The 24,558-nt window shown below is 43.5% G+C and overlaps 1 protein-coding gene across 1 annotated transcript; it reads left to right on the plus strand.

The window, feature by feature from the left end:
- Nucleotides 1-780: 780 nt before the first annotated feature.
- Nucleotides 781-14,880, plus strand: PRRC1 (proline rich coiled-coil 1). Its single transcript, XM_053368913.1, has 9 exons — nt 781-1,085; nt 2,571-2,693; nt 4,150-4,554; nt 5,958-6,124; nt 7,011-7,113; nt 11,017-11,184; nt 11,585-11,684; nt 12,174-12,276; nt 13,304-14,880. Exons 2-9 carry the CDS (start codon nt 2,591-2,593, stop codon nt 13,511-13,513), a joined length of 1,359 nt encoding a protein of 452 aa, XP_053224888.1. The 5' UTR covers nt 781-1,085; nt 2,571-2,590; the 3' UTR covers nt 13,514-14,880.
- Nucleotides 14,881-24,558: the final 9,678 nt, after the last annotated feature.

A 24,558-nucleotide genomic window follows, 5' to 3' on the forward strand; every position in this document is an offset into this window, starting at 1 on the left:
CCAGCGTACAGCTTCCGGGTCATGTGGCCAGCATGACTAAGCCGCTTCTGGTGAACCAGAGCAGCGCAAGGAAACACCGTTTACCTTCCCGCCGGAGCGGTAACTATTTATCTACTTGCACTTTGACATGCTTTTGAACTGCTAGGTTGGCAGGAGCAGGGACCGAGCAACGGGAGCTCACCCCGTCACAGGGATTTGAACCTTCTGATCAGCAAGTCCTAGGCTCTGTGGTTTAACCCACAGCGCAAACAATTTTGGTGGTTTGCTTAAAAAAAATTGTGCACACTAGGAACATTTTACTTTTTGAAACAGGGCAACTCTAAGCAAGACTGGCTAGGCCAGTAATTAAAAACTATCTTACCATAAGGCTTACTCCCCCCCTTTCCACAAACTCAAAAGCAATGATTTTAATATTTCTCATAACTGAGCAGGGTACAAAGTTTGGGTCTCTGTCCCATGACATTCCCCCCCTAAACCGCTAAATGACAAAAATAGGGGGAAAAAAGTGGGCAAACGAAATTATAAAACAAAAGCTTTTGTCTTAACCCTGGAAAAACCTATAGATTTGGTATATTAGAATTATTAAAGGAGATAATTGAATTTGGAAAACTGGCTCATAATAATAATAATAATAATAATAATAATAATAATAATAATAATAATAATACCAACTAATTAAAAAAAAACCCGTGAAACCAGCAGGTGCGATGAAGGCAACCAAGCCTCCAGCGAGGTTCGCCGTGGCGGAGAGAAGCGGAGGCGGCGCGAGCCTTTCCCGCCCCGCGGCTGCTCCTCCCCGCTGCCGCAGCGAACGTGGCAGGTCCCCAGGAGGAAGAGGAGGAGGAGAGAGGAGGTGGTTGCTGTTGCGGCTGCCGCTGAAGCCGCCGCCTCTCCGGTCCCGCCTCCCGCCATTTTGAGTCCCCGGAGCCGGGAGAGCGAAGAAGAGCTTCCCCCTTGGGCGGGCTGTGGGAGGCCGCGGCGGCGACCCCTTTCCTCCCTACCCGCCAGCGCTTCAGTGAGGCGAGGAAAAAGGGGCTGGCGGGCGGAAGCGTACGCGTGAGGGTCTGAGGTGCTTTTACTCTTAGGTGGGTTTTGTTTTCGTTTTTATTACTACTACTATTAGTGATACGGCTGCTGCGGCCGTTGCCTGTAACGGCCACGCGAGCAAGGGCGACGGGACGAGGGAGGAGAAGGAGGGTCGTAGAACGGAGAAGAAGAGCTTCTCAGTTAGTGAGGGGAGCGCAAAGACGTGGCAGAACAGATGCCGGTGCGCGCGTGCGCAAGGCAAGCGGCCCCCGGTGCATGGCGGGAAGTGTAGTTCTTTAAAGGCGACCTTCACCACCCCACCCCACCCGCATCCTTCAGCAGTGTACAAAGGACCAGGGTGGTGGGGTTGGGGGGGGGGACAGACGGACCCTGCTGTTGAATTGCAACTCCCATCGTCTCCAGCTTGGACAGATGATGAGGATGATGGGAGTTGTAGTCTCAACGCCTGGAGCCTCCACTTCCCCGCCCTTGTACAAAGGGAGCCAAGGTGGGAAGGCTGGGGGAGATTGCTTCTCACTTACTTGCTGGCTCCCTCCGCCAGCAGTGGTGGTTGGTTGTTAGACTGTAGAAGGCCCAGAAGTCATACCTGACCCAAATGGGTGGTTGGGTGCTCAGGGTGGGCACCCCATCCTCCCAATTCCATCCTCACAACAGCCCTGTGAGGTAAATTAGGCTAAGAGAAGGTGAATTTTGCCCCAGGTTATCACAACAGCCCTATGAGGTAGACTAGGCTGATGAAGGATGCCTGGACTAAATATTCCTCTCTCCTTCCCCCAAACACCATACCCTCCAACATTTCTCTGATGAAAATAGGGACATCCTAAATAATAATAATTGGGACGCGGGTGGCGCTGTGGGTTAAATTGACCTGGAAGCTGTACGCTGGTTCCCTTGGCCAATAAAGCTAGATGAGCGCCGCAACCCCAGAGTCGGTCATGACTGGACCTAATGGTCAGGGGTCTCTTTACCTTTACCTTTAAATAGTAGTAGTAGTAGTCATAATAATCATAATAATCATAATAATCATAATAATGGTCTACCCCTCTGACTGGGTTGCCGCAGTCACTCTGGGCGGCTTCCAACATACATAAAAACATAATAAAACATTAAACAACGTCCCTATACGGACTGCCTTCAGATGTCTTCTAAAGGTTGTATAATTACTTATTTCCTTGGCTTGGGGGTCGCACAAACTTATCTTCATAATAACCTCTTCAGAATTTTGCTGAGAAGCTATGTGTATTATAACTTTCATTGTTGTCCATGCACCCACACTTTAAATCCTAATTATCAGGCACCAGGTTGGAAAAAATTGCACCAGCTGTTGTTCTTCTGTGTGTCTGAACACACTGGAAGTTCAGACACCTCTGAGTCAGACTTTGAGTACTGACATATTTTAAGTACTGACAGAGGTTTGGCCTACTCCTGGTCCTGTAAATTGGCAGTTTTAAGCAGCCAGTACTAGATGTACATGATGCAGCAGCTGTTTGTTTCATTTCAATCCAATTTCTCTTTCTTTCCAGCTCTGTGTTGCTGAAGGAAAATGATGGAAGAGAGTGGGATAGAGACTACTCCACCTGGAACGCCCCCACTGAGCACAGCGGGGGCGGGGCCTGCACCCACCACCACTGCCCCAGTCTCATTAGGTATAAGTGTTTCATCAGTGACTAGTCTTGTTTGTTCACATGGGGCTTTTTCCTTTTACATTTAGTAGTTCTGAGTCAGTAAAAGGAAAGGTTGCAGTTCCTTCTGTTTGACGAAAGAAGGGCTCCTCTTCTGGAAGGGACTCGGATCCAGTGGAGGGTCCTGCTGGACGTGGGGGTGGAGGGTTTTTTTGCTAGCCCCTTTTGTAGTCCTACCTTTCAGTCTTTTCTGGAGCGTCTTGCAAACATTCAGAGCAGCATTTTGGGGGGCTGCAAGGGAAGAAGAGACTGGCAGAAGTAATCTGTCCTTCCACTTCCAGGTGAGCATCCCATGCGGGGAACTCTGCTCAGGAGAAATCTGGACCCAGCCCAATAAACTTTTCCACACTATTTTTTAAGTATTTAATTTGTTGCTTATTTCTAACTCACCTTTCGCTAGCTGGTCCCAGGGAGGAATACAATAAGAAGTCAAGAAAGCTGTGACTATATAAATACACGTGTAGGTGGCAGACAGCTTTATACTTTATTATTTGCCCCTCCCAACAGCTCCTTAGCTGACACAAAGAGTTTGAGCAGATGCTAAGAATTACATTTCTTGCTTATGAAATTGTGCTGGGGTATCAGACGTTCATTTTAGGATACGAGGGGAATAGCTGGTTTATGGGCCGATGTCATTTTAGGATATGGGGGGAATAGCTGGTTTATGGGCCAATGTTGGGACATCAAAGCACCTTGCGTTATGAGGTGCATGTCTGAACCCACATGCATGCCCACATGTGCATATGAACCCAGCATACACCATTGACAGGAATGGAACCACTGATACACACCCACCCATGGCTAGAAAGCAGAATTCAAGATACATCTGCATTTGGGAAAGTGCACACATGAGATGCTGCTCTCAGCCGAGTGCTATCTTACATGCCATGTCTTGCCAGATCAAAGTCAGAGTGGTAGTTTAGTTCAAAAAGTGGATTGAGCTTAGAAAAGGTATTTCAGAAGGAAAGGAGGAGCTCTTCTAACTTCAAGGGTCTGGAGCCTTTGCTTGCTGCCAGCCACACTAATTAATTGGGGAGGGTTTTCATTTGAGCTTAAAGTGTCACTTAAATTAATGCTAACATTTCAATCCAATGACCTGCTTCAATTGCATTTTAAAACATTTGCCGTTTGATCTCTAAATTATAACTTCGTTGGTTGAAAATGCTTGATATTTGCAGCTCAGTAATAAACCTTTGCTTTCTCAGGAAGAGCTGGCTATGCATTGTGTCACATGGTTAATCATTGACTTCTTACCTGTTGGGCTATTTCCTTACTATAAGTTATTTGCTAATCTGCTACAAATATAATATGTTTTAGTTCTATTGTTCTGCTGCAGATCTTTAATTTGTATTATTCTAAAAGTTTAAAAAAGCCCCTCTACTAAAACTTGCCTTCTCCTTTTCCTCTCTCTCGCCCTCAGCCTTAACTCCTTCCCTCCCTCCTCCCTCCTCTTTTCCTCCTTCCCAAGCACCATTTTCCTCACCTTTGCCATCTGCAGTCTCCTCTGTTCCATCCATGACGACATCCCCGGTGCCTTTGCCTTTCGTGCCTCCCATGGCCCTTTCAGCGGGAGCCTCCCTTGGGACCTCGAGGCCACCCATGATGACACCGCCAGTCGCCTCGTCCCCTTTCAGCAGCCCCTGTCCCCAGTTCTCGTCCCCTCCACCCCTGAGTTCAACTCCTGGCCCTGTGCTTTCTGCCCCTCCCACTGGTCCTCCCATATCAGGGTTTTCTATGGCATCGACCCACGACATCACCAAAGGCCATGCGGGACGAGCACCACAGACGCCCCTGATGCCCTCGTTTTCTGCACCTTCAGTTACTGGTAATCATAGCGTTTTTTACTTGGCTTTTTAAAACAAGAGTTTAAGTTTATCTATATTGGTTGTTGTTTTACCGAGGAAACCAGTACTGATTCTTTACCAGGAAATGCTGGCTGGTTCCAAATGGTTTGGGGCTAGCCCCTGCACCCTTGCCCTACCTTGCGTGGACCTTGACCAGGAAATGCATATCTATGTAGGCCACACTCACGTGGGTTGCCTTCCTTCCTCCTTTTTATTTTTAAATGCTATTTATTAAAAGTTCTCTACGCTGCTTTTCAGTTATGGAAAACCAAAGCGATTCACATAGCGATAAAACATAACAATGTCCAAGAAAAACAATTGTCAATAACATCAGTAAAATCATCACTGATTTATATTTAATAATAATAATAATTTATACCCTTCCCATCTGGCTGGGTTTCCCCAGCCACTCTGGGCAGCTCCCAACAGAATATTTAAAACACAATAAAACACCAGAGACCAGTAGTAAGGGTCAAAGCAAGCCTGTGTCTTCAAGTTGACTGTGAAAACACCCAACAGTTGTTGCTCACCTGTTCTCATTGTGGAGAGTGTTCCACATTACAGGCTCCACAACAGAGAACACTCCCTCTCCACACACACATCAGATGCAGCTATGTGGGTCACGGTATGGTCAGAATGGCCCCATCTGTAAGACCAGTGTCTTACCTGGTCTTACAGATCTAACCTGGTCCCAAGCTGTTTTCAGCCACTTTTTAAACCCACAAACATTGTATTGCAAGTGTGAGGTTGACTTCTAGGCTGTGGGATATATACAGCCCTTAGGACGTTTCCCAGCCCACATTTCCCCCTCCCTCCTCTCACACCAGCTCTCCTCAGGTACTTTAGCCAGGCTGGAAGGTGTTATTGGTAACATCGGAATGGCTTGTTGATTAATTAAGCAGTGTGATATTAGATGATCAGCACTTCGTGAAATTCACAGCATGGGAAGTCACCCAAAGATATAAAATTCGGCATTTATATTTGGCTTTTTTATTGTATTGTAATTTGGAATGTTTTAATGTGGTTTTTATTGGATTATTAAATTGGAAAACTTAATAAATATTATAATAAAAAGCAAGATATTATTGAACTGTGATAATGCCTCTTGCTTGCCAAGATGGAGGTTGGAAAGAGGCCTGTGTGAGGGTTGAAACTGCCACTAGTTTTACGTGGTCAGAATGTGGCAGTCTCTTCCATTGTACAGTTACCTCCAAACTCAAATTGTGTCTTTAAACTGGTAAAGGTCTTTCGACATAAACAGGTTTTTTTCTGGAAAACTGAAGATGTGCAGTATTGTTTTAATTGTTGAATAAGAAAAGGCAGGTTACAGCAGTTGTGAACCATAGTGGGTTATGCAAAACATTTCCTTGCTGTTGGTTTTCAGGTGTCTTCACCGGCCCGGCATCACAGCAGCCCTGTGGGCCACCCCCACTAGCCCCTGGCTTTGGAGCAGGCTCTTCAATTACTTTCCCAGAGGAACACGAAGACCCCCGGGGAGCTGTTGTGCAGAGTGACGCATCTGCTGGAGGAGGACTATGGGGCTTTATCAAAGTAAGGCTGAAAAGCAAAGGTAGCTGTGCTGCTGGTCCATAAGAAAAGCCTCCAAACCACACAGTCAGACAATAGTTTCTTTGTGACCAAGCATATATTACAGAAGTGAGGCAGGTTTTTGAGTTCTCCAGATCCTTTTATCAGGCAAGATGCTACACAGAGCAGGAGGGCAGCAGGGAGTAAAAAAAAAATTAGGCTGGGATTGTAGCCATGAGAATAGAGTGGTACCTTGGTTTACAACCATAATCCGTTCCAGAGGTCCATTTGTAAACCAAAACAGGTTGTAACCCAAGACGTGCTTTCGCCAACAGGGCTTGCCCAAAAAAATTGTCATTAAAAAAAAAAGGGTTGTAATCCAAAAAAAGCTTGCAAACCAGGACACATACTTCCGGGTTTGACATGTTTGTAATCCAAAACGTATGCAAACCAAGACGTATGCAAACCAAGGTACCATTGTAGTTTTTAGACTGTTCTGAGTTTGAGCACATGGTGTTGGGGCACAGAGAGATATTGAGAGTGGGGCCAGCATGCGTGCCCTCACTCTCTCTGCTTGTGTTTTGCATTCCCTGAGCTGGCGTAATATATTTACTTGTATAAGATATTGACAAGCCGCTCTTCACCTCAGTAGCAATCCCAGGGCCACCTGATGAAAATAGAGATGTCCCCTCTTAACATTTCTCCGATGAAAGTAGGGATGTCCTAAGGGAAAGCAGGACATTTCTGGATCAAATCAGAAACTGGGATAGCTTCTGTAAATCTGGGACTGTCCCAGGAAATTAGGGACACTTGGAGGGTCTGAAATACAACATCTGCAAGAAGCAAATGGCTGAATCAGGCATAGCCTTGAGAGCAAAGGAGCTGAATGAGTTGTGCCTTTTCCCTGCAGGGTGTGGCGGGGAATCCTGTGGTGAAGTCCGTGCTGGATAAAACCAAGCACTCAGTGGAGACAATGATCACGACTCTGGATCCTGGCATGGCTCCCTATATCAGTAAGTGAAGAAAGCCTGTGGAACTTGGGGGGTGGGGTGGGCAGCATGCAATTTGTCCTACTTAGGGCCCTCACAAACCTAGGCTGCAGCAAAGCCTCTCTTTTGGGGTTGTTGGTTGATGAGACATTGTCTCTTTCTTTCTTTTTTTATTTTATAAGATATTTATTAAAGTTGTTTTTTTTAAAGTACAAAAAGCAACATCAAAAAAAACATCTTTTTAAACAAAACAAGATGAAATACAAAAAAGAAAAAAGAAAGATCAAAAAGAAAAAAACAAAGAATTAATATCCATTTAAACAAAGAAAAAAGTCAAGAAAAAAAAAGAAAATACATCAACTCTTCCCATTTGTTTTCTTTCATTAGCTTATTTCCTTGAGCTCCTCACACCTCCCTTTTTTGTATTCTAGGTCACTTTTCCATTTCAGCAAATCCTTTCCCTCCTTTCAAATTTTTGTCCTGTAAATTTATCTTGATATTAATATAACTTTACTTTCCCTCCTTTCACCAATTAACAGTCTGTTTTTTCCTAAACCTTTATAGCATTCCTGCTAAAGTCACATAAATTCATTCCAACATCATTGTAACATTCATTAATTTTGCAGTATTTCTGTAAATAGTCTTTAAATTTCTTCCAATCTTCTTCCACCGACTCTTCTCCCTCGTCTCGGATTCTGCCAGTCATTTCCACCAGTTCCATATAGTCCATCACCTTCATCTGCCATTCTTCCAGGGTGGGTAGATCTTGTGTCTTCCAATACTTTGCAATAAGTATTCTTGCTGCTGTTGTAGCATACATAAAGAAAGTTCTATCCTTCTTTGGCACCAATTGGCCGACCATGCCCAGGAGAAAGGCCTCTGGTTTCTTCAGAAAGGTATATTTAAATACCTTTTTCATTTCATTATAGATCATCTCCCAGAAAGCCTTAATCCTTGGGCATGTCCACCAAAGGTGAAAGAATGTACCTTCAGTTTCTTTACATTTCCAACATTTATTATTGGGCAAATGATAAATTTTCGCAAGCTTGACTGGTGTCATGTACCACCTGTATATCATTTTCATTATATTCTCTCTTAAGGCATTGCATGCCGTGAACCTCATACCTGTGGTCCATAACTGTTCCCAGTCAGCCATCATGATATTGTGTCCAACATCTTGTGCCCATTTAATCATAGCAGATTTCACCGTTTCATCCTGAGTATTCCATTTCAACAGCAAGTTATACATTCTTGACAAATTCTTAGTTTTGGGATCTAACAGTTCTGTTTCCAATTTTGATTTTTCCACCTGGAAGCCAATTTTTTTATCCAAATTATATGCCTCCATTATCTGATAATAGTGAAGCCAATCTCGCACTCTATTTTTTAATTTTTCAAAACTCTGCAGTTTTAATCTGTCTCCCTCTTGTTCCAAAATTTCCCAATATTTCGGCCATTTGGCCTCCATATTGAGCTTTTTCTGAGCCTTCGCTTCCATTGGTGACAGCCACCTTGGGGTTTTATTTTCAAGCAAATCCTTGTATCTTATCCAAACATTAAACAGTGCTTTTCTGACAATATGGTTTTTAAACGCTTTATGTGCTTTGACCTTATCATACCACAAATATGCATGCCACCCAAAAACATTGTTAAAACCTTCTAAATCCAACACATCAGTGTTCTCAAGAAGCATCCATTCTCTCAGCCAGCAAAAAGCGGCTGATTCATAATAAAGTTTTAAGTCTGGCAGGGCAAATCCACCTCTTTCCTTAGCATTGGTTAATATCTTAAATTTTATTCGAGGTTTCTTACCCTGCCAGACAAATCTAGAGATATCTCTCTGCCACTTCTTGAAACACTCCCTGTTATCTAATATTTGCAATGTTTGGAACAAAAACAACATCCTTGGCAATACATTCATCTTTATCGCAGCAATTCGGCCTAGCAATGATAACTTCAGGTTTCACCATATTTCTAGATCCTTTTTCACTTCCATCCAACATTTTTCATAGTTATCCTTAAACAGATTCACATTCTTGGCAGTCATATTAACCCCTAGTCAAAACAAAAAATTTTTTTCCTTCCAGTAGCACCTTAAAGACCAACTAAGTTAGTTCTTGGTATGAGCTTTCGTGTGCATGCACACTTCTTCAGATACACTTCTTCAGATGTGTATCTGAAGAAGTGTGCATGCACACGAAAGCTCATACCAAGAACTAACTTAGTTGGTCTTTAAGGTGCTACTGGAAGGAAAAAAATTTTTTGTTTTGACTATGGCAGACCAACACGGCTACCTTTCTGTAATATTAACCCCTAGGTATTTCACTTTCTTAACCAGTGTTAACCCTGTCTCCTTCTGAAACCTTTCTCTCTCCATCACTGTTAGATTTTTCTCTAAGGCTTTAGTTTTCATCTTATTCAACTTAAATCCCGCTACTTGTCCGAATTCTTGAATCAATTCCAGTACTCTTTTAGTACTAGATTCTGGCTCCTGTAATGTCAATACCAAATCATCAGCAAATGCTTTCAGTATGTACTGTTTAGCTCCAACTTGTATACCTTTAACTATTTGGTCCCTTCTAATCATGTTTAGAAGAACCTCCAGGACCGATATAAAAAGCAATTGAGAGATTGGGCAACCTTGTCGTGTTCCTTTCTCTATCTTAAATTCTTCCGTCACCACATTATTCACAATTAATTTGGCCTTTTGTTCTGAATAAATTGCACCTATACCATTTTCAAAACCTTGACATTGTCTCTTTCTGTTTCTAATTGATGGATCACAATCTCGGCTCCTCCTGCAAACATAAGGCCACACAGCCAGTGGAGGCATTTTGCAGATTTGTCAAGTGCATCTTCATAGCAATACAAGCTTCACTGGTGTTGCTACCGGTGTGTTTTGAAGAGTGAACTCATAAAGGAAGTTACAACGGCCGCTAATTTTATAGTATTGGGTATCTAGTGGTGGGACTTTTTGGGAAAGGGCTCCTCCCCCATGAAAAGCCTCTAGTTAAACAGGACCAAAAACTTGTCTAAAGTAATCGTGTGCTTCTCTTAGCAAGCCACGTAGAGAGAGACCACGTTGTACATAAGTGTTGAAGGCTGACATTTAAAAAAGTTGTAGCAGCCAATGGCTGCATATGGTTTTGTGATAAGTGAAAGTGTCTAGCTGGCCTCCTCCCAGCCTTATGTGCTCCCCCACTCACCCATCTTTCTCATACATGGTCAGGAGAAGAACGGTGGGGGGGAGGGATATTTTGCTTCCACTTTCAGTTAACCACAGCTTGGCATGTCATTCAGACCTAGAACAGTCATCAGTCTTATCTATGGTTAGTTTAAACAAGTTGGCTTCCTGAAGCCATGCTTTGAAGTTGGTTTGTTTGAAGGTAACCATAATGAGGATTAACAATTGGTCTAGATTACCTGACAAACAGCATTGTGGAAGCTTCCAGACTCTTGGCCATGCAGGAGGTGGGGGAGTGGGTAACCCCATATGGAAGCCACTTATTCACATCTCATTAAACCATAGCAGAGCACGACGCAGGGCTTTTAGCATGGCTGCAGCTGTCCTGATATGTACCTGCTATCTGCACCTTCGAGAAAAGAATTGAAGACATTTTTGTTCGGTCAACATCTAGACTGGTGTGTGTGTGTGTCTGCCATGAGTGTCTGCATTGTATAGTTTTTTTAAAGCTAGTTTCTGCTGTCTGCTGTTTTCTGTGCCATTTTAAATATATATAGTGCATTGCCTTGAGACACGTGTGTGAAAGATGACAATAAATATGCACCCTGGTCCATTTCCAGATAATTGCTTTGCCAAGAAAAGGGAGGGATCCTGACTGGCAAGCACAGGTTCTCTCCCACCCCAACCCACGGTCTGAATGTATCTGCCTGTATAGGATTATATTTTAATGTTTTTTGTTATAGAATCTGGGGGAGAACTGGACATTGTTGTCACTTCTACTAAAGAAGTCAAGGTTGCTGCTGTAAGAGAAGCTTTTCAGGAAGTGTTTGGAATGGCCACAGTTACAGGAGAAGCTGGGCAGTCCAACATTGCGCCACAGCCAGTTGGCTACGCAGCTGGATTGAAGGCGAGTTGCCGTCGTTTCCTGGAGATTTGTATCACTTTTGTGATATTTTTAAAAATCATTTAAAATGTGTCTTCACTTGTTTCATACACAACAACGTAGCACCTAATAACTCTTTGGCAATGTTTTCTTTTTCACACGACTACATTTTATAATCTACAAAAATGAAACAAAGCATAATCCATTTTTATAAAAGCACAAAATAAGGACTTGGTCACTAAGGAACCAAAGACACACTGAGATTGCAGTTGAGTGTCCCATTTCCCTTCTGTAAACATGAATATTTGTAGTTGGTTTACTTCAGGTCCCTGATTTTGCTTTTGGGTAAGGTTCATCGCAAGCAGTAAGTCCTGAATGAGAGCTGTATTGACTGTATCGACTGCTTCTTTTCCTTGCCCTTTAGGGAGCTCAAGAAAGGATTGACAGCTTGCGCAGGACAGGAGTCATTCATGAGAAGCAGCCTGCCGTGTCTGTGGAAAATTTCATTGCGGAATTGCTTCCTGACAAGTAAGGCCATTTAACATGTTACTCAAGATAAAAGTCAATTAGTGTCATATCCACAGGACTTGTTGATACTCTAAACAGGAGCTGAAATAAGAGTTGTCTGCCTGTTGCAGTTGCTTGGTATAATTCACCCTCTTGTCCCTAGTGCTTAAAACTGGGCATAGTTTGCATAACCCATAATTAAATAATTCACTTTCAAGCGTGGCCAGATCCTGCAATGTTTAGCAAGCAAAAAACCCTGCCGGAACAGACCTCTGACATTTTGTAATTAACTTCCTTAGAGTTTGGAACGTGACTATAAATTCTGGAACAAAAGCTAGTTCTTCCTTGTTAGCTTTTGGCTGGGAAAACTAAAAATTGTTTCCAAAGGGAAAGTGTTAGTGGAGGTGCCTTGGCTGCCTGCCTTTCAAAACTACTAAGCACTCTAGACAGTTAATACGCGGAATTCAGATTTAATATGATTTGATAATAACCTTTTTGTCACTGTAACAGGTGGTTTGATATTGGCTGCCTAATTATCGAGGATCCCATCCACGGCATTCACCTCGAAACATTTACACAAGCAACGCCAGTGCCTTTGGAATATGTACAACAGGTAAGTTTTAATCTCTAAGGGGCTGAATCCTTTTCCAACGCAGTAGGTTGGTAAAGCCTCTTCTAAGGGATGGTAGCCAAGAACCCCAGAAGATCACTCTAGGAGTTGTACACACTTCTAAAAATGATTGCCATTAAATTCTATCACCTTTAGTGTCTCTTTCATTGCATATATTTTTAAAAATAATGGGGATTACATTTTATTGATATCTATACCGCTTAATATATTGAACATTTGTGAGTGAGCTGGCAGTAAGCATTGGGGGATGTTTCTTAAGATGGTCTGTACGCTGGAGGGCTTAGAAACCACCTCATTCATTCTGAGGCACCTTTGAACATCCTGCACTGCCAGGAAGCTCAGAATCACAGAATTGTAGAGTTGGAAGGGACCCCAAGGACCATCTAGTCCAACCCCAGCAATGCAGGAATCTTTTTGCCCAATGGGGGGCTCAAACTCGCAGCTCTGAGATTAAAAGTCTCATTCTCTACCAACCGAGCTAGCGCAGGCTCCTCATGTTTAGTGAGATTCCCCTTCTGATTTGGGCCCATTGGTTCCACTTCCACCCTCTGGAGCAACAGAAAGCAAATGTGAGAGCCTTCTAGCCGTCTATGCTGCATGCTAAACGTACCCAGCTCTTTCAACCTCATCTCAGATAACCTAGTCATGGGCACTGATGGTGCTCTGAAAAAATGTTTATAATCTGCTGTCACTGGGTGAATGTTTGGCCAATTTGTTCCTGAAAAGGAGAAAATAAAGTGTTCCTGTTGTCCCTTAGCCTGTTAAACCAGAGGTTCTTTTCACAACAAATTTCACTAGCAGCACTTTAAATTCTGTAGAATTTCTATAGAACTTATAGCTGCTATAAAACTTTGACTGTTACACTTGTTAAGTCAAATGCTAACAGCAGTATTATTTATGCTTTTTAATGAACTTTGAACTATGGCGATATAGCTCTGGAGGAGGTTGAACTTGCTTGGGTGCTTCTCCTTTTCCCCTGTACTCACTCCCGATTTAAATTATTTCACAGGCTCAAAGTCTAACTCCTCAGGATTATAACCTAAGATGGTCAGGTTTGTTGGTGACAGTGGGGGAAGTGATAGAGAAGCAATTACTGCACGTCAACAGAACGGATTGGCACTCTGCATTCACCGGCATGTCCCGTCGACAGATGATCTACAGCACAGCCAAAGCTATTGCAGGGATGTACAAGCAGCGTTTACCACCCAGGAGCATTTGAGAGGAAACGGACTCTGAAAATGACGCATTCCTTAAAAACTGGTGTTGAAAAGAAATGGTTGCATCTGTTCCATGGCCCTCTGTTGACGCCCCTCAGTTTTGTAATCTACATATAAAATGTAATTTTGTTTTAAAAGTGGTACTCTTTGGATAATGGAAATGAGGCATTCTTAGTCACATAATAAAATGGCTCCCAGAACCAGTAGGCATATTTATAGAGCAAGGTCAGAAAGCATTAAAATGTATTTCATTTCAAACACTAAATCAGGGATGGGAATCCTGATGCTGTTGGACTCCAAACTCCCATCAGCCCCGGCAGACAGCATGGCCAGTAGTCAGGGATGATGGGAGTTGCAGTCCAGAAACAACCGGAGGCCCCTCTCCAACATGTCCCCCACCCTTGAACCAAATGGGTGTTTGACAGACATTTTGGACTTTATTTAAGAGGCATGTTAGTCATTCACAGCACCTAGGATAGGTTTGAAATCCAAGGCCAGAGTCACTGGCATATGTGTTGCAGGTGTGGTCAGATTTGGTTAGGGTTTCAAAGAGGAAGCTGTTTATAAAGTTCCTCTTTGCAGTCATCCTCCTTAACACCAGGGGGTCAAGAAGCAGACAAAAGAAACCTATTTTCTTGGTTATATTTCACAGCAAAGAAAAATATTAGAAATCACCTAGCTAAGTGCCTTTTGCTGCATAAATAGGTACAAGGCTGCTATCGGTTAACTTTTACAATGCATCTTAAGCTATGGGCCATTACTGAGCAATTTGTTTACCTCCATCGCAAATGCTGCCCCAGATTGTATGCTCAAAATTGTGCATATTTATAAACTGCACAGAGTATTTTGATAACTTTTTTTTTAAAAAAACACTCTTTCTGCCTTAAAATAAAAGTTTCTCAATTTCTACTTAGTCTTTATCTTTTGTAGATGCTTTCAAAAGACACTTTTATATAGACTAGTTAGCTAGTTTATTATATTTTTATCCAGCGAAAAATCTGTAGTTTTTCCAGTTAATATATTTTGGCTTGCCATGTAAAATCAGAATTAGATGTTGCTCCTGTAGGATTTTAATTATTCTTCTTCAAAAGGTTTTAATACTTCATTCATCACTGGACCTTTCCAAAAGCATGAGTATGGCCATGGTTTGATTCTGACAGAACAAAGTGTTTTTGGTGAGTTAGTGGGTATATAGGGAGAGAAAATCTTGCTATATTTATTTTGTGTTATCAATGCAACAGGGAAAACTCAACTAGAGAGAGAATGAGTACATCTTTTTCTTCACAAGCACCAAAAGTTCCATTCTTTATGTACCCTCTTGGAAAATCTTATGAGGGATGTATAAAAGCATTAAATGTTTCATGTTCAATCAAGTCTGAGATTTTTCTTTAGGTTTACATTATCTCTGTCCATTGGCCAAGCTGGCACTTGAATTTGTTTTCTCTTTCCTATCCATCATCATTTTGATCCTCTCCACATTTTTAATGTTTATAGACTTTAAAGCCTGGCTTCCCATACATCAGAAAATTCAAGGGCATTAATAAAAGCTCAATAAAGGAAAATAACACCATTGGATGGCTCTTCTCTGGACTTGAAATGGAACTGTGACAGTATGTGTCTAAACCCACATATGTGTCCAACGTGTGTTCATACATATGCACACACCAACAGAGGGTTTGGGGTCTTTTGCTGGGTTATAATATGTGTAAGTTCATGAATGTGTTTCCCCCTATTCTTGCCTAAATAAAAACTCCTGACACCCGATACTTTATTTTATTCTGGGCTGGGGATCCTAGAGACCTTTTAAATGCCAGGAAGGCAAGCCAGTAGTGTTTAGAGGCGAACAAATTAACAACAACAACAATTTATTATTTATACCCCACCACTCTGAGCGGCTTCCAACAAAATAGTAAAATACAATAATTCATCAAATATTAAAAGCTTCCCTAAACAGGACTGCCTTCTAAAAGTCAGATATTTGTTTATTTCCTTGACATCTGATGGGAGGGTGTTCCACAGGGCAGGCACCACTACCGAGAAGGACCTCTGCCTGGTTCCCTGTACGTTTGCTTCTCGCAGGGTGGGAACCTCCAGAAGGCTCTCGCCGCTGGACCTCAGCGTCCGGGCAGAATGATGGGGGTGGAGACTCTTGAGACATGTTAAGAAAGATTGGTTTATTATACATAAATGTTTCAGACAACAAAATCACAACTCAAGCAGGCAGCATCTACCATACATATACACCTTGATCTAAAGAGAGGAAGAATCCCTACCTATTATCAAAAACCTACAGAAGTGAGCATGACAATTTTGCCAGCACCACACACACAAATAGTGAGTTAATGAAATGGGAGCAATTGCCTAATATAATTCTTACTGTGTTTAAATCATATGCAATGTCCTTATAGGAAATCTATCAGTAAAATCACACTCTATAATCTTTGCTAAATTCACAAAAGCACAGAAAGGACAGCAAGAGTTGAAAAATATAGGAGTTGCATTGGAAGCAAGCAAGGACACCGCAGGGACTTGAACCCCATCCTGGAAACCAGGAGTGCCGACCACCAGTGTCTTTTGCTTTTTTTTTTTTGTAATGCAGCAAGGTGAAAAGCAAAACCTGAGAAAACACAAGATTGTTCTCTCAGGAAAAGAAAAACCTTAAGAGAGATTTGGAGATTTGAATGAATCTGCTTCATAAAGCTTCTGCTTCTGACTACTCCCTGATTGCGACCTGAAAGAGTCTTAGCACAAGAGTTGCAACACCCTCCCCAATGCCACTCTGTGGATCACAACTGGAAATCTGCTGCCTAGCCAAGCACATGGTACCCACCCATTATGTCTCACGATCACAACACGTACAAGCGCTGGTTACTGCTTTTATCATACAGCATTTAGATGTTTACTTGTTCAGAGTCTGTGCCTGTCATATCATCAGTATTTTGCTCTCGGATAACGTCAAGGGTTTCAGTAGTTACCTTCCTTCAACTGCGATGTTAGCTTTGGAGTGAGAGGTTACTGGCCAAACAAGCCGATTGCTAGCTCTGGTTTTGAAATTGGTATTTTAAGGGATTACCTTGAGAACAGAAGTACTGGAGAGGATCCAAGCTTTAGTATGGAGTCAACGCTTTGTGTTGGCTGAGTTATGTGCGCAATAGCTGTTCCTGGAAGATTCTTAGCAGAAAAGCGGGTTGCGGCATAATCCCACCCCCCACAAAACCTCTTAAAGCACTTGTCAAGTCAATGACTTAAAAAACTCCAAGATGGCCATGATTCAGTGTTAGCACCACCATGGCCACAGACACCTTACAGTCTGGTGGCAATTCTGCCAGCCCATTGCAGAGTTATCACAAAGGGCCCCATCCTGCCAATGACACTGGGCAAGCCAGTCTTCTCAGGAGGTTCTTCAATTCTTTGCCATTAGTTCTGCCTCCACTCCAACTATGCATTACAAGCTGTCTGGAGAGGCTTTGGAGCATGAAGCTCCTCTTTCAGTGGGGATCCCTTTCGGCTGTTAAAGCTTATCGGGTCTCAACCCACCATTGCCTCAAGCATGCATCCGTTAAGGATGGAATTTACATACAGTATTTACTCCCATTGTGATTGGTGTTTCAGCATGAAGCTGAACCTACAGAGGCAGAACGGGAAGATGCATTAAAAACTTCCCAGTCTCTTAACATTCTGGCTTCATGATTCCTGCTGTGAAAAGAGAGAAAATGTGGTTCACCTGTTCTTTTGTCCATTGAAGTGTGAATTCTTGTGTCTGGCAGTTCCTTCTACTGGTCTGTGAAAAGCAATCTAGAGACACTGGTTTGTCACCAGCCCCCTCCCACTCATCCCATACAAAAGTGCTTTGACCACAACTGTTTCTTACTGCCATGACTTCTGTGGCTCCTCGAGGAGAGCTGGCTTTATTGGGGTGTTGTGTGCTGTTGCTCAAAACTGTGAGGAAACTGAAAAAGGAGAGACCCACACAAAAGCATTGCACAGAAAATACGACCACTAACTGGTGGAATGTGATGTTCGCTTCTTGATGGTTTGTTGGGTTGGAAGGGTTTTATTTCTGGTGTCTGTGAGATGTGAAGATGCATCTGGAAGAGACTTAAAGGCTTCAGTACCCTCGCCCCCTCCCCCAGCAGCCAAAGAAGAACAAAACAGCAGGTTACCTAAAGCAGCACAGTCAAAATGCACGTGTCTCTCAGTCATACAACGAGCGTTTACACGGCAGGGTTTTTACTGGACATCGGATTCAAGAGCTCCTTTCAAACCACAGGCATTTTGTCACTCAGCGATTTATTTCTCCTTCAACAATCACTACTCCACACAAGGGAAAGGAGGCAGATTCATATTCTCTACGCAAGCAGATCAAGCACACTGCCATCATTTATTACTTGCCAACTGAACAGATCTGCTTCAGACACGCTTCTCTCTGTGAAGTCTGCAAAAAAGAAGAGCTGGGACAATGTGAGCCCCTCCCGCCACCCCCAAGGTGATCAAGTCAGAACAGCTGTTAAGTGTACAAGAGCGTCAGTCAACTCACTGCAAAGGCCTTCACATGCGCACAGAGAATGTGGCAACAGGAGAGAGTCATCATCCTGAGCAGCTTCACAAATGGTGCGTTAGGGTCTAGGCATTATGAGATGAAGCCTCTGAAACAAGACACTGAAACAGTTGCCCCCATATCACCCCCCTCAGCCCAGCCCTGCATGTTGTTAACTGGAAAGAGATGAGAGCGCTAGCACTACAGAGATGGATGGCAAGCATATCAAAGGGGCATGCAAGTTTCTACATAGGCAATGCTAGGCAAGACCAACAAGTGTTAATCTTTGGTTTAAAGTACACAGACGTACACACTTGTACTAATTCTGTCCTCCTCCTGTGTCTGGATTTTTGCCTGGTAAAATTGCCAAGGCTCAAGTTCTGGGAAGAACACAGCTTCTTCAGCTGCAAGATGTGAACTTAGGCATTTACTTACCCCAAACCGCTAAGTGTTTTTCCCCACTGGTCTAGTTTTAAGCATTTTAGAACTCCTCCCTTGGTCAGATCATATTCCTTAGTTACAAGACCTCTGTATGCCAAGTGCCTGGATCTACCATCTGCCTCAGTGGAATGGGGAAAGGAGGAAAAATAGGCTGCAAAGATTTCCTGCCTGATTTAGAGAACCAGTCTTCCGTTCAGTTTCTGTGCTTGTCCAATAAAGACGGGGGTGTTCACGGAGAAAGAGTCTGAAAGAACAACAAGAATGCCCCCCTACCCCCACCAAACAACCCGAGAGCGATTCACAAACAGCAGCAACATCAACAGCAGCATGGTTTATTTAAGAACAAAGACGACAACTTCCTATTCTTGGAGTACTTTGGTCATTTTATTGCAAGTGTATTAATGTGCCACCTCTAGGAGGTCTTGCACAAGTGCTTTGAATGCTACCATTACTTTGCTCTCTGCTGCATGCTTCTGCGATTGGACTGGCATTGAATACACCCTCTAAAGGGCAGGGATGCGCCACCTATAGCGGTCTGCTCCTATCAAGTGGGCAAGGCGAGGCCCAGACACCCAGCAAATAACAGAAAGCATGATCATCAGATTAGTAGAGCTGTAGCTCCCCCTTTGAGGGCAACTGGGGGCCATAGGCAACCCAGCAAGAAGCGTGGTTAGCAAGCAGCCAGTAGGGCTGATCCAAATGACTCCGGCACCTACCACAACTTGGAAAGATTAAGCCACCCACCTTTCTGACATGCAATTCTGGCAGAATAGGTAAAACTTATCTGTAACAGATGCCTGCTCGCTTATACAGCTCCCCGATGGAACGAAGCACATTTCCTCTCCTTAGGAGTGCTGAGCACCTGTCTGAGGTAAAGAAGGACAACAGCACAAGGCGCCTCCTCTCCTCTCCAACACACGTTTGATCCAACACTAGCGTGGCTTTGCATTATTCTCTCTTCGTTTCCATTTAGATTTAGGAATATTTCAACATCGCATTATTCTCTCTTCCAATTCCATTAAGATTTAGCAATATTGCGTATCAAATAATGGGCATCACACTTTGGTAGAAAGCTTATTTGCCGCTCCCCTGAAGATTCTTTTTCAATTTTGCTCCCACACTGAAGAAATGGGATCTCTCTCACTGCTTTAATGCCAACTCCTCCTCCTCCTCCTCATTGCATTGATTTTGGGAATTTCACAGAATATCATCATGGCATTTCACACTCAATCCACACACTTCAAATCTGCCTGCTTCATTGCTTATGACCTTGTGGGTTTTCCCCCCTTGGTTGGCACTGGACTTTCACTTGTTTAACATCTGGGACTTTTTCCATCAATCAAAGGAGTAATAGCATAGGATGGTTCTGCCTTTACTTATCCTCCACCAAGAAGCTGCTCCCTCTGCTTATGAGGCCTTGTATTTCTCAGGCTCCTTGAGGCTAGTATTCTGAAGACGGATCTGAAAAAGGGCTAGACAAGAAATGTTTCCCTACCAAGCCCCCCCACCGCCCGTAGAAGACAAGACACATATCGAACTATGAGCATTAGACAATCTTTTTTTTCCGTTTTAATGGTAGGACTTAATCATTAATCTGCTTACATGAGCTGTTTAAGTCTTGTCATTGTTAACGTTGAATTGTTTTCAGTATGTTACAGGATTCATTACGCAAGAATGTTCATCAATGCAAATAATTCCTATACTTGGAACTCATACACAAGACAAAGCAATCAAAAGCAGAATCTTACTTGGAAAAATTATACAAGCTACCATCAGAAGGAATCCCACACCAGGATCATTAAGCTCCTCCTTTCTCCCTGAAGCCTCTACAGTGGCATTAAGACATATTAAGCACCTGCAAAAAATGCCAAAAGAAAACCACAAACCACTAAAGGCATGAAGAGTTCAACCCCACCCCTGCCAACTCTTAGCTAAGCAGGTCTCCCCCGCAAAGACCCTCCATATCTGCAAGTTGTTTTCTGCTCCTGCCCTTTAGAGGGAATGCAAGAGAAGCAGCTCTGTTCATTTTGGACCCAAGGGATTCACAGAGACCTTTCCATGAGTATTGGCCATTACTTGGAAGGAAAGTCTTTTCTGAATATTTCAAGTAGTACTTGCCAGTCTAGAAGCTTAATAATCTTATTTTTTTTCCAGGCCTAACGTTACGATTATCCTGGGAAAAGAATCCGAGAACAAGTTATCATCCCCCGTGCCCTCCCTAAAACCCGCCCCGCCCCCGTCCAACCAGACAGCCCCTTCCACATGATACACTGACGCTGGAGAATTCTCTGCTTTTTAGCCCCCTAAGGAAAACTTAGCTTTCAAGTTCCCAGCTCTTCCGAAAGGAGTGGCTGAACGACCAGGGCTCCAGCACAAACGCCAACTTTAAGCACTGTCCTTTCTTCCTAGGCAAAGAGAGCTCCAGCCTCTGGGGTGGTGACCTTGCCACAATACTGCAGGACTACCGTTCTAAACCAAGCCACCTGGGGACGCTACAGTACCTGCAAAGAGGCTAGAATGAAGCGGGTGTTTATCCCTCTCCCCAGTGCATTCCCCACTCCCCCCATCAAGGCTAGCATGATTGATTGTCAAGAAGGTTGTATACTTAGCACTTTCCAAAGAGAAAACATGCAATTTGACCCCGGCAGGATCCTCGACTGGACATTGCTCTAAGCAAAAGCTCCTCTCCAGTGGCTGCTGCTCCTTCCCAGGTGCCAAGAGGCGGCCACCTCTTTTTCTAAGCGCTGCCATCAGCAGGATGTTCCTCCTCAAAAAGGCTCCTGTTTTTCCCCACACTGGAATCATTCTCAACAGGCTTCCTTCCTTTTTTTGCTTTAAGTTAATTATCAAGACTGGAACATTGGGAATCCTCTAGATCTACATTCACAAACACACCTGAAGGGACAAAAACTAAACAAGATTTGGGTGCCTACCCTCCTCCCTCGACAGGAGGCCCGCAACAGGAGTCCAACAGGCTGGTTTCTCTCACCCCTTTTTCTGTGGGTGTTTTTGCTGCTGCTACCTGCAGTGTTCTGTCTGTCCACCAGGTTCTCGACTCGCTCATTCTGGGGAGGGTTGCAGATGCTAACCATTCTCGGGGCTGGATGGAAAAAACGCTAACCTCAGGAACCGGTGGGACGGAAACGAAGCACGTGCAGACTGCCTGTTAGCTTCTCAGCAATAGCTTCTCGGCAACAGACAACGGGCGCAATTATGCCTGCAAAGAGAGAAACCTACAACACCAACACCCCTGCTCCCCGCACCCCACAAAACAGCCCTTGACAAGGAAAACTAAGATTACAGAGCCTTCCCATTAGGTTACCAACTACCGAGAAGTTCACCGTCTTCACCGCATATTTGCTCCTTCATTCTTGATCTAAAGCTAAGTAAGGCTCTTCCCTCAGGAGGTTTCTTGCTTTTTTTCTCAATGCTTTCAGTATCTTTTCTAGCTTCACCAATTTGCACTGGCTGCTGGAATGACTCTTCCTAACTTCAGAATTAGGTGTCAGGTGCCAACCCATTTTAAGGCTGGTGTATCAGATGCTTATTTTAGTCCTTGACACCTTATATTTTAAGGAAATCCTTCCCACTGCATCCCTTTGAAAAAGAACATCTTTCACAAAGTCCTTGAGGAGAAGCTGCCACAAAATGGCTGCAAACAATTACAACTCTCTGTCCTTTTCATCTCCTCCTTCCTCTTTGCTACCCTTTTCAGACACAGTTGTTACAGATTTTGCTCCTTTTCCTTCCCTCCCTTTTCTCTCTTCCTGGATCCTCTTCTAAGTTGCCTTCTACCCTTCTATCTTCTATGGCTCCTTCCTCTCTTCCAAGTCTTCCCAGTCTTGGTTTTTCTACCTTCAGCAACAAAAGCCTAACCCTTTCTTCAGATGGAAAGGCCTCTCTCTAGTTGCCTTTTAAAACAAAAGCCTGCCATCTTCTCTTCATTTTGCACTCTGCTTGAAGCAGACTTCAGAGCAATCTACTTTTACATTCAAAACTAGTCCTCAATTAGTTTGAAATGTAAATATAGCTCCCCCCTCTATCTTCTTTTATTTCTATCTTCAAATATTTTCTTGTTCTTGATTTTCTTTAAAATCTTCATCTTTATATTTTTCTTAGTTTTCAGTTAAGTTTTGTTTACCTGCCTTTTCTTTTGGGACTTTTAAACGCCCATAATCTGCCAACAATTAACCGTTTCCCCTGTTTTTTAAAGGTTTAGTTCTTCTTCAGTCTTCTGTTTGCTTTCCATTCTCTTTTTAATTAAATTATTTCCTGTCCTAATGCGTTTTAGTTTGCAGTTTTGTTCATCTGTTTTCTTTGGAGACTTTTGAAAAGCCCATAATCTTTAAACAATTATCTGTTCCTACCTCTTTTATTAATATTCAGTTGCCTGTTTCTTTCTTTTTTTTATTTAAGACAACTGCCTCTCCTGATACTGCTTAAGAATACCTAATTATCTTTTCCTGTTTATAAACTACTTAACCTCCGCTAATCTCTTCCCATCGTCCCTCCGTGACGCTCCCTGCAACTGTCCTAGAGCGCCGGCGGAGGCCAGTAATTATACCCAGGAACAGCCTCACTCACTCAAGTGCGCCTGCTCCTTCCGCCACCTAGTGGTCACAATAGCACAAAATATAGTCCCTCAACCAACGTGGATGTGTTTTGTTTTCAAGGCGACTTTTCTGCAAGGTCTGGGTGGGGAAATGAACGTTTTCTCCCAAAATTCCTGAGAATAAGAATCAAGGGCACTTCTTGGTTACCGTGTTGTTAAAGTGACAACCCCCCCCACCCGCAAAGCACACACAGGGGAATCCTAGGGGGTGTTTGCTCAAAAGTTACTATGTTGTTGTTGTTGTTTAGTCGTTTAATCGTGTCCGACTCTTCGTGACCCCCTGGACCAGAGCACGCCAGGCACTCCTGTCTTCCACTGACTCCCGCAGTGGAAAAAGTTACTATACACTACTGCATATTCTGTGAGCCTTCCACCCTAGTTAAGTGTGAAGGGTAGGTAATATATTTACATGAACAACAACAACTTTCTCCTCCATTAATTTGTTCAGTCTTTTAAAGCTGTCCCAAGTTCCTGACCATCACTGCTTCCTGTGGCAGCGAGTTCCATAGCTTAATCATGCACTGCAAGCACAAGGACTTGCCTTTCTTTGTCCTGGCGCTTTGTAGGCAGCTGGGTGGAGCTCAAAGCATTCCTAAAAAGAGGCGGCTAAAGTTCAGCAGCAGCAGGATGTTGGGTGGTGATGTGGAGCTGGGGGATCCTGCTGCATTTGGCCACCGGCCTCCAGGGCTGAAATGACGTGGCAGCAGGTGGCCAGGAGCCTTACAGGCTCCGGTAAGGGCAATTGCCTTTTCTTCCTGCCTAAGTCCAACCCTCTTCCAAGTCACACGTTCCAGTCACATCCTGTTTTGCTGCAATTGATCTATTTGGGGAAAGGTAAAAACATCCCGGAAGGCAGAGGCAGAAGTTCTGTTGTGTCTTTAGGGCCTCCTGGTGGCCAGTGAGAGAACTGCAGAAAAGGCTCCGCTCCAGAATTAAGCCTGATAGCACATTTCTGTTTACACTGACTGCACCAAGTACAATTCCCACTGCTAGTTTGAGAAGTGGTGTATATGGCCAACGTTAGCCACAATCCACATCTATCCTGTATTTATCATGTAGTTTTAAATTAAACATTGCATTTTGATGTGTTGCTCCCACAAACTAGATTCAATCCAAATTGAAAAAGGACCTAGCTGGTCCAGCATGGCGGGGGGGTTGGGCTAGAGACCTCTTGGTGTCCTTCCATTCCTGCAGTTCTAGGATTCTATGCATTTTAAGACAAACCTAGACAGCATCTTAAAAAGTAGAGGCATCACCTTGCCAACAAAGGTCCGTATAGTAAATGCTATGGTTTTCCCAGTAGTGATGTATGGAAGTGAGTGCTGGACCATAAAGGAGGCTGATCGCCGAAGAATTGATGCTTTTGAATTATGGTGCTGGAGGAGCCTCTTGAGAGTCCCATGGACTGCAAGAAGATCAAACGTATCCATTCTGAAGGAAATCAGCCCTGAGTGCTC

Source organism: Podarcis raffonei, chromosome 16 (genome assembly GCF_027172205.1).
Source record: "Podarcis raffonei isolate rPodRaf1 chromosome 16, rPodRaf1.pri, whole genome shotgun sequence".
Classification (NCBI taxonomy): Eukaryota; Metazoa; Chordata; class Lepidosauria; order Squamata; family Lacertidae; genus Podarcis; species Podarcis raffonei.

Excerpts from the sequence above, each read along its gene's own strand:
- PRRC1 (XM_053368913.1), top strand. The coding sequence starts at position 2,591 with ATGATGGAAGAGAGTGGGATAGAGACTACTCCACCTGGAACGCCCCCA. Across the intron at positions 4,555-5,957 it reads TTCTGCACCTTCAGTTACTG|GTGTCTTCACCGGCCCGGCA; the intron begins GTAATCATAGCG and ends GTTGGTTTTCAG. Across the intron at positions 6,125-7,010 it reads GACTATGGGGCTTTATCAAA|GGTGTGGCGGGGAATCCTGT; the intron begins GTAAGGCTGAAA and ends TTTTCCCTGCAG.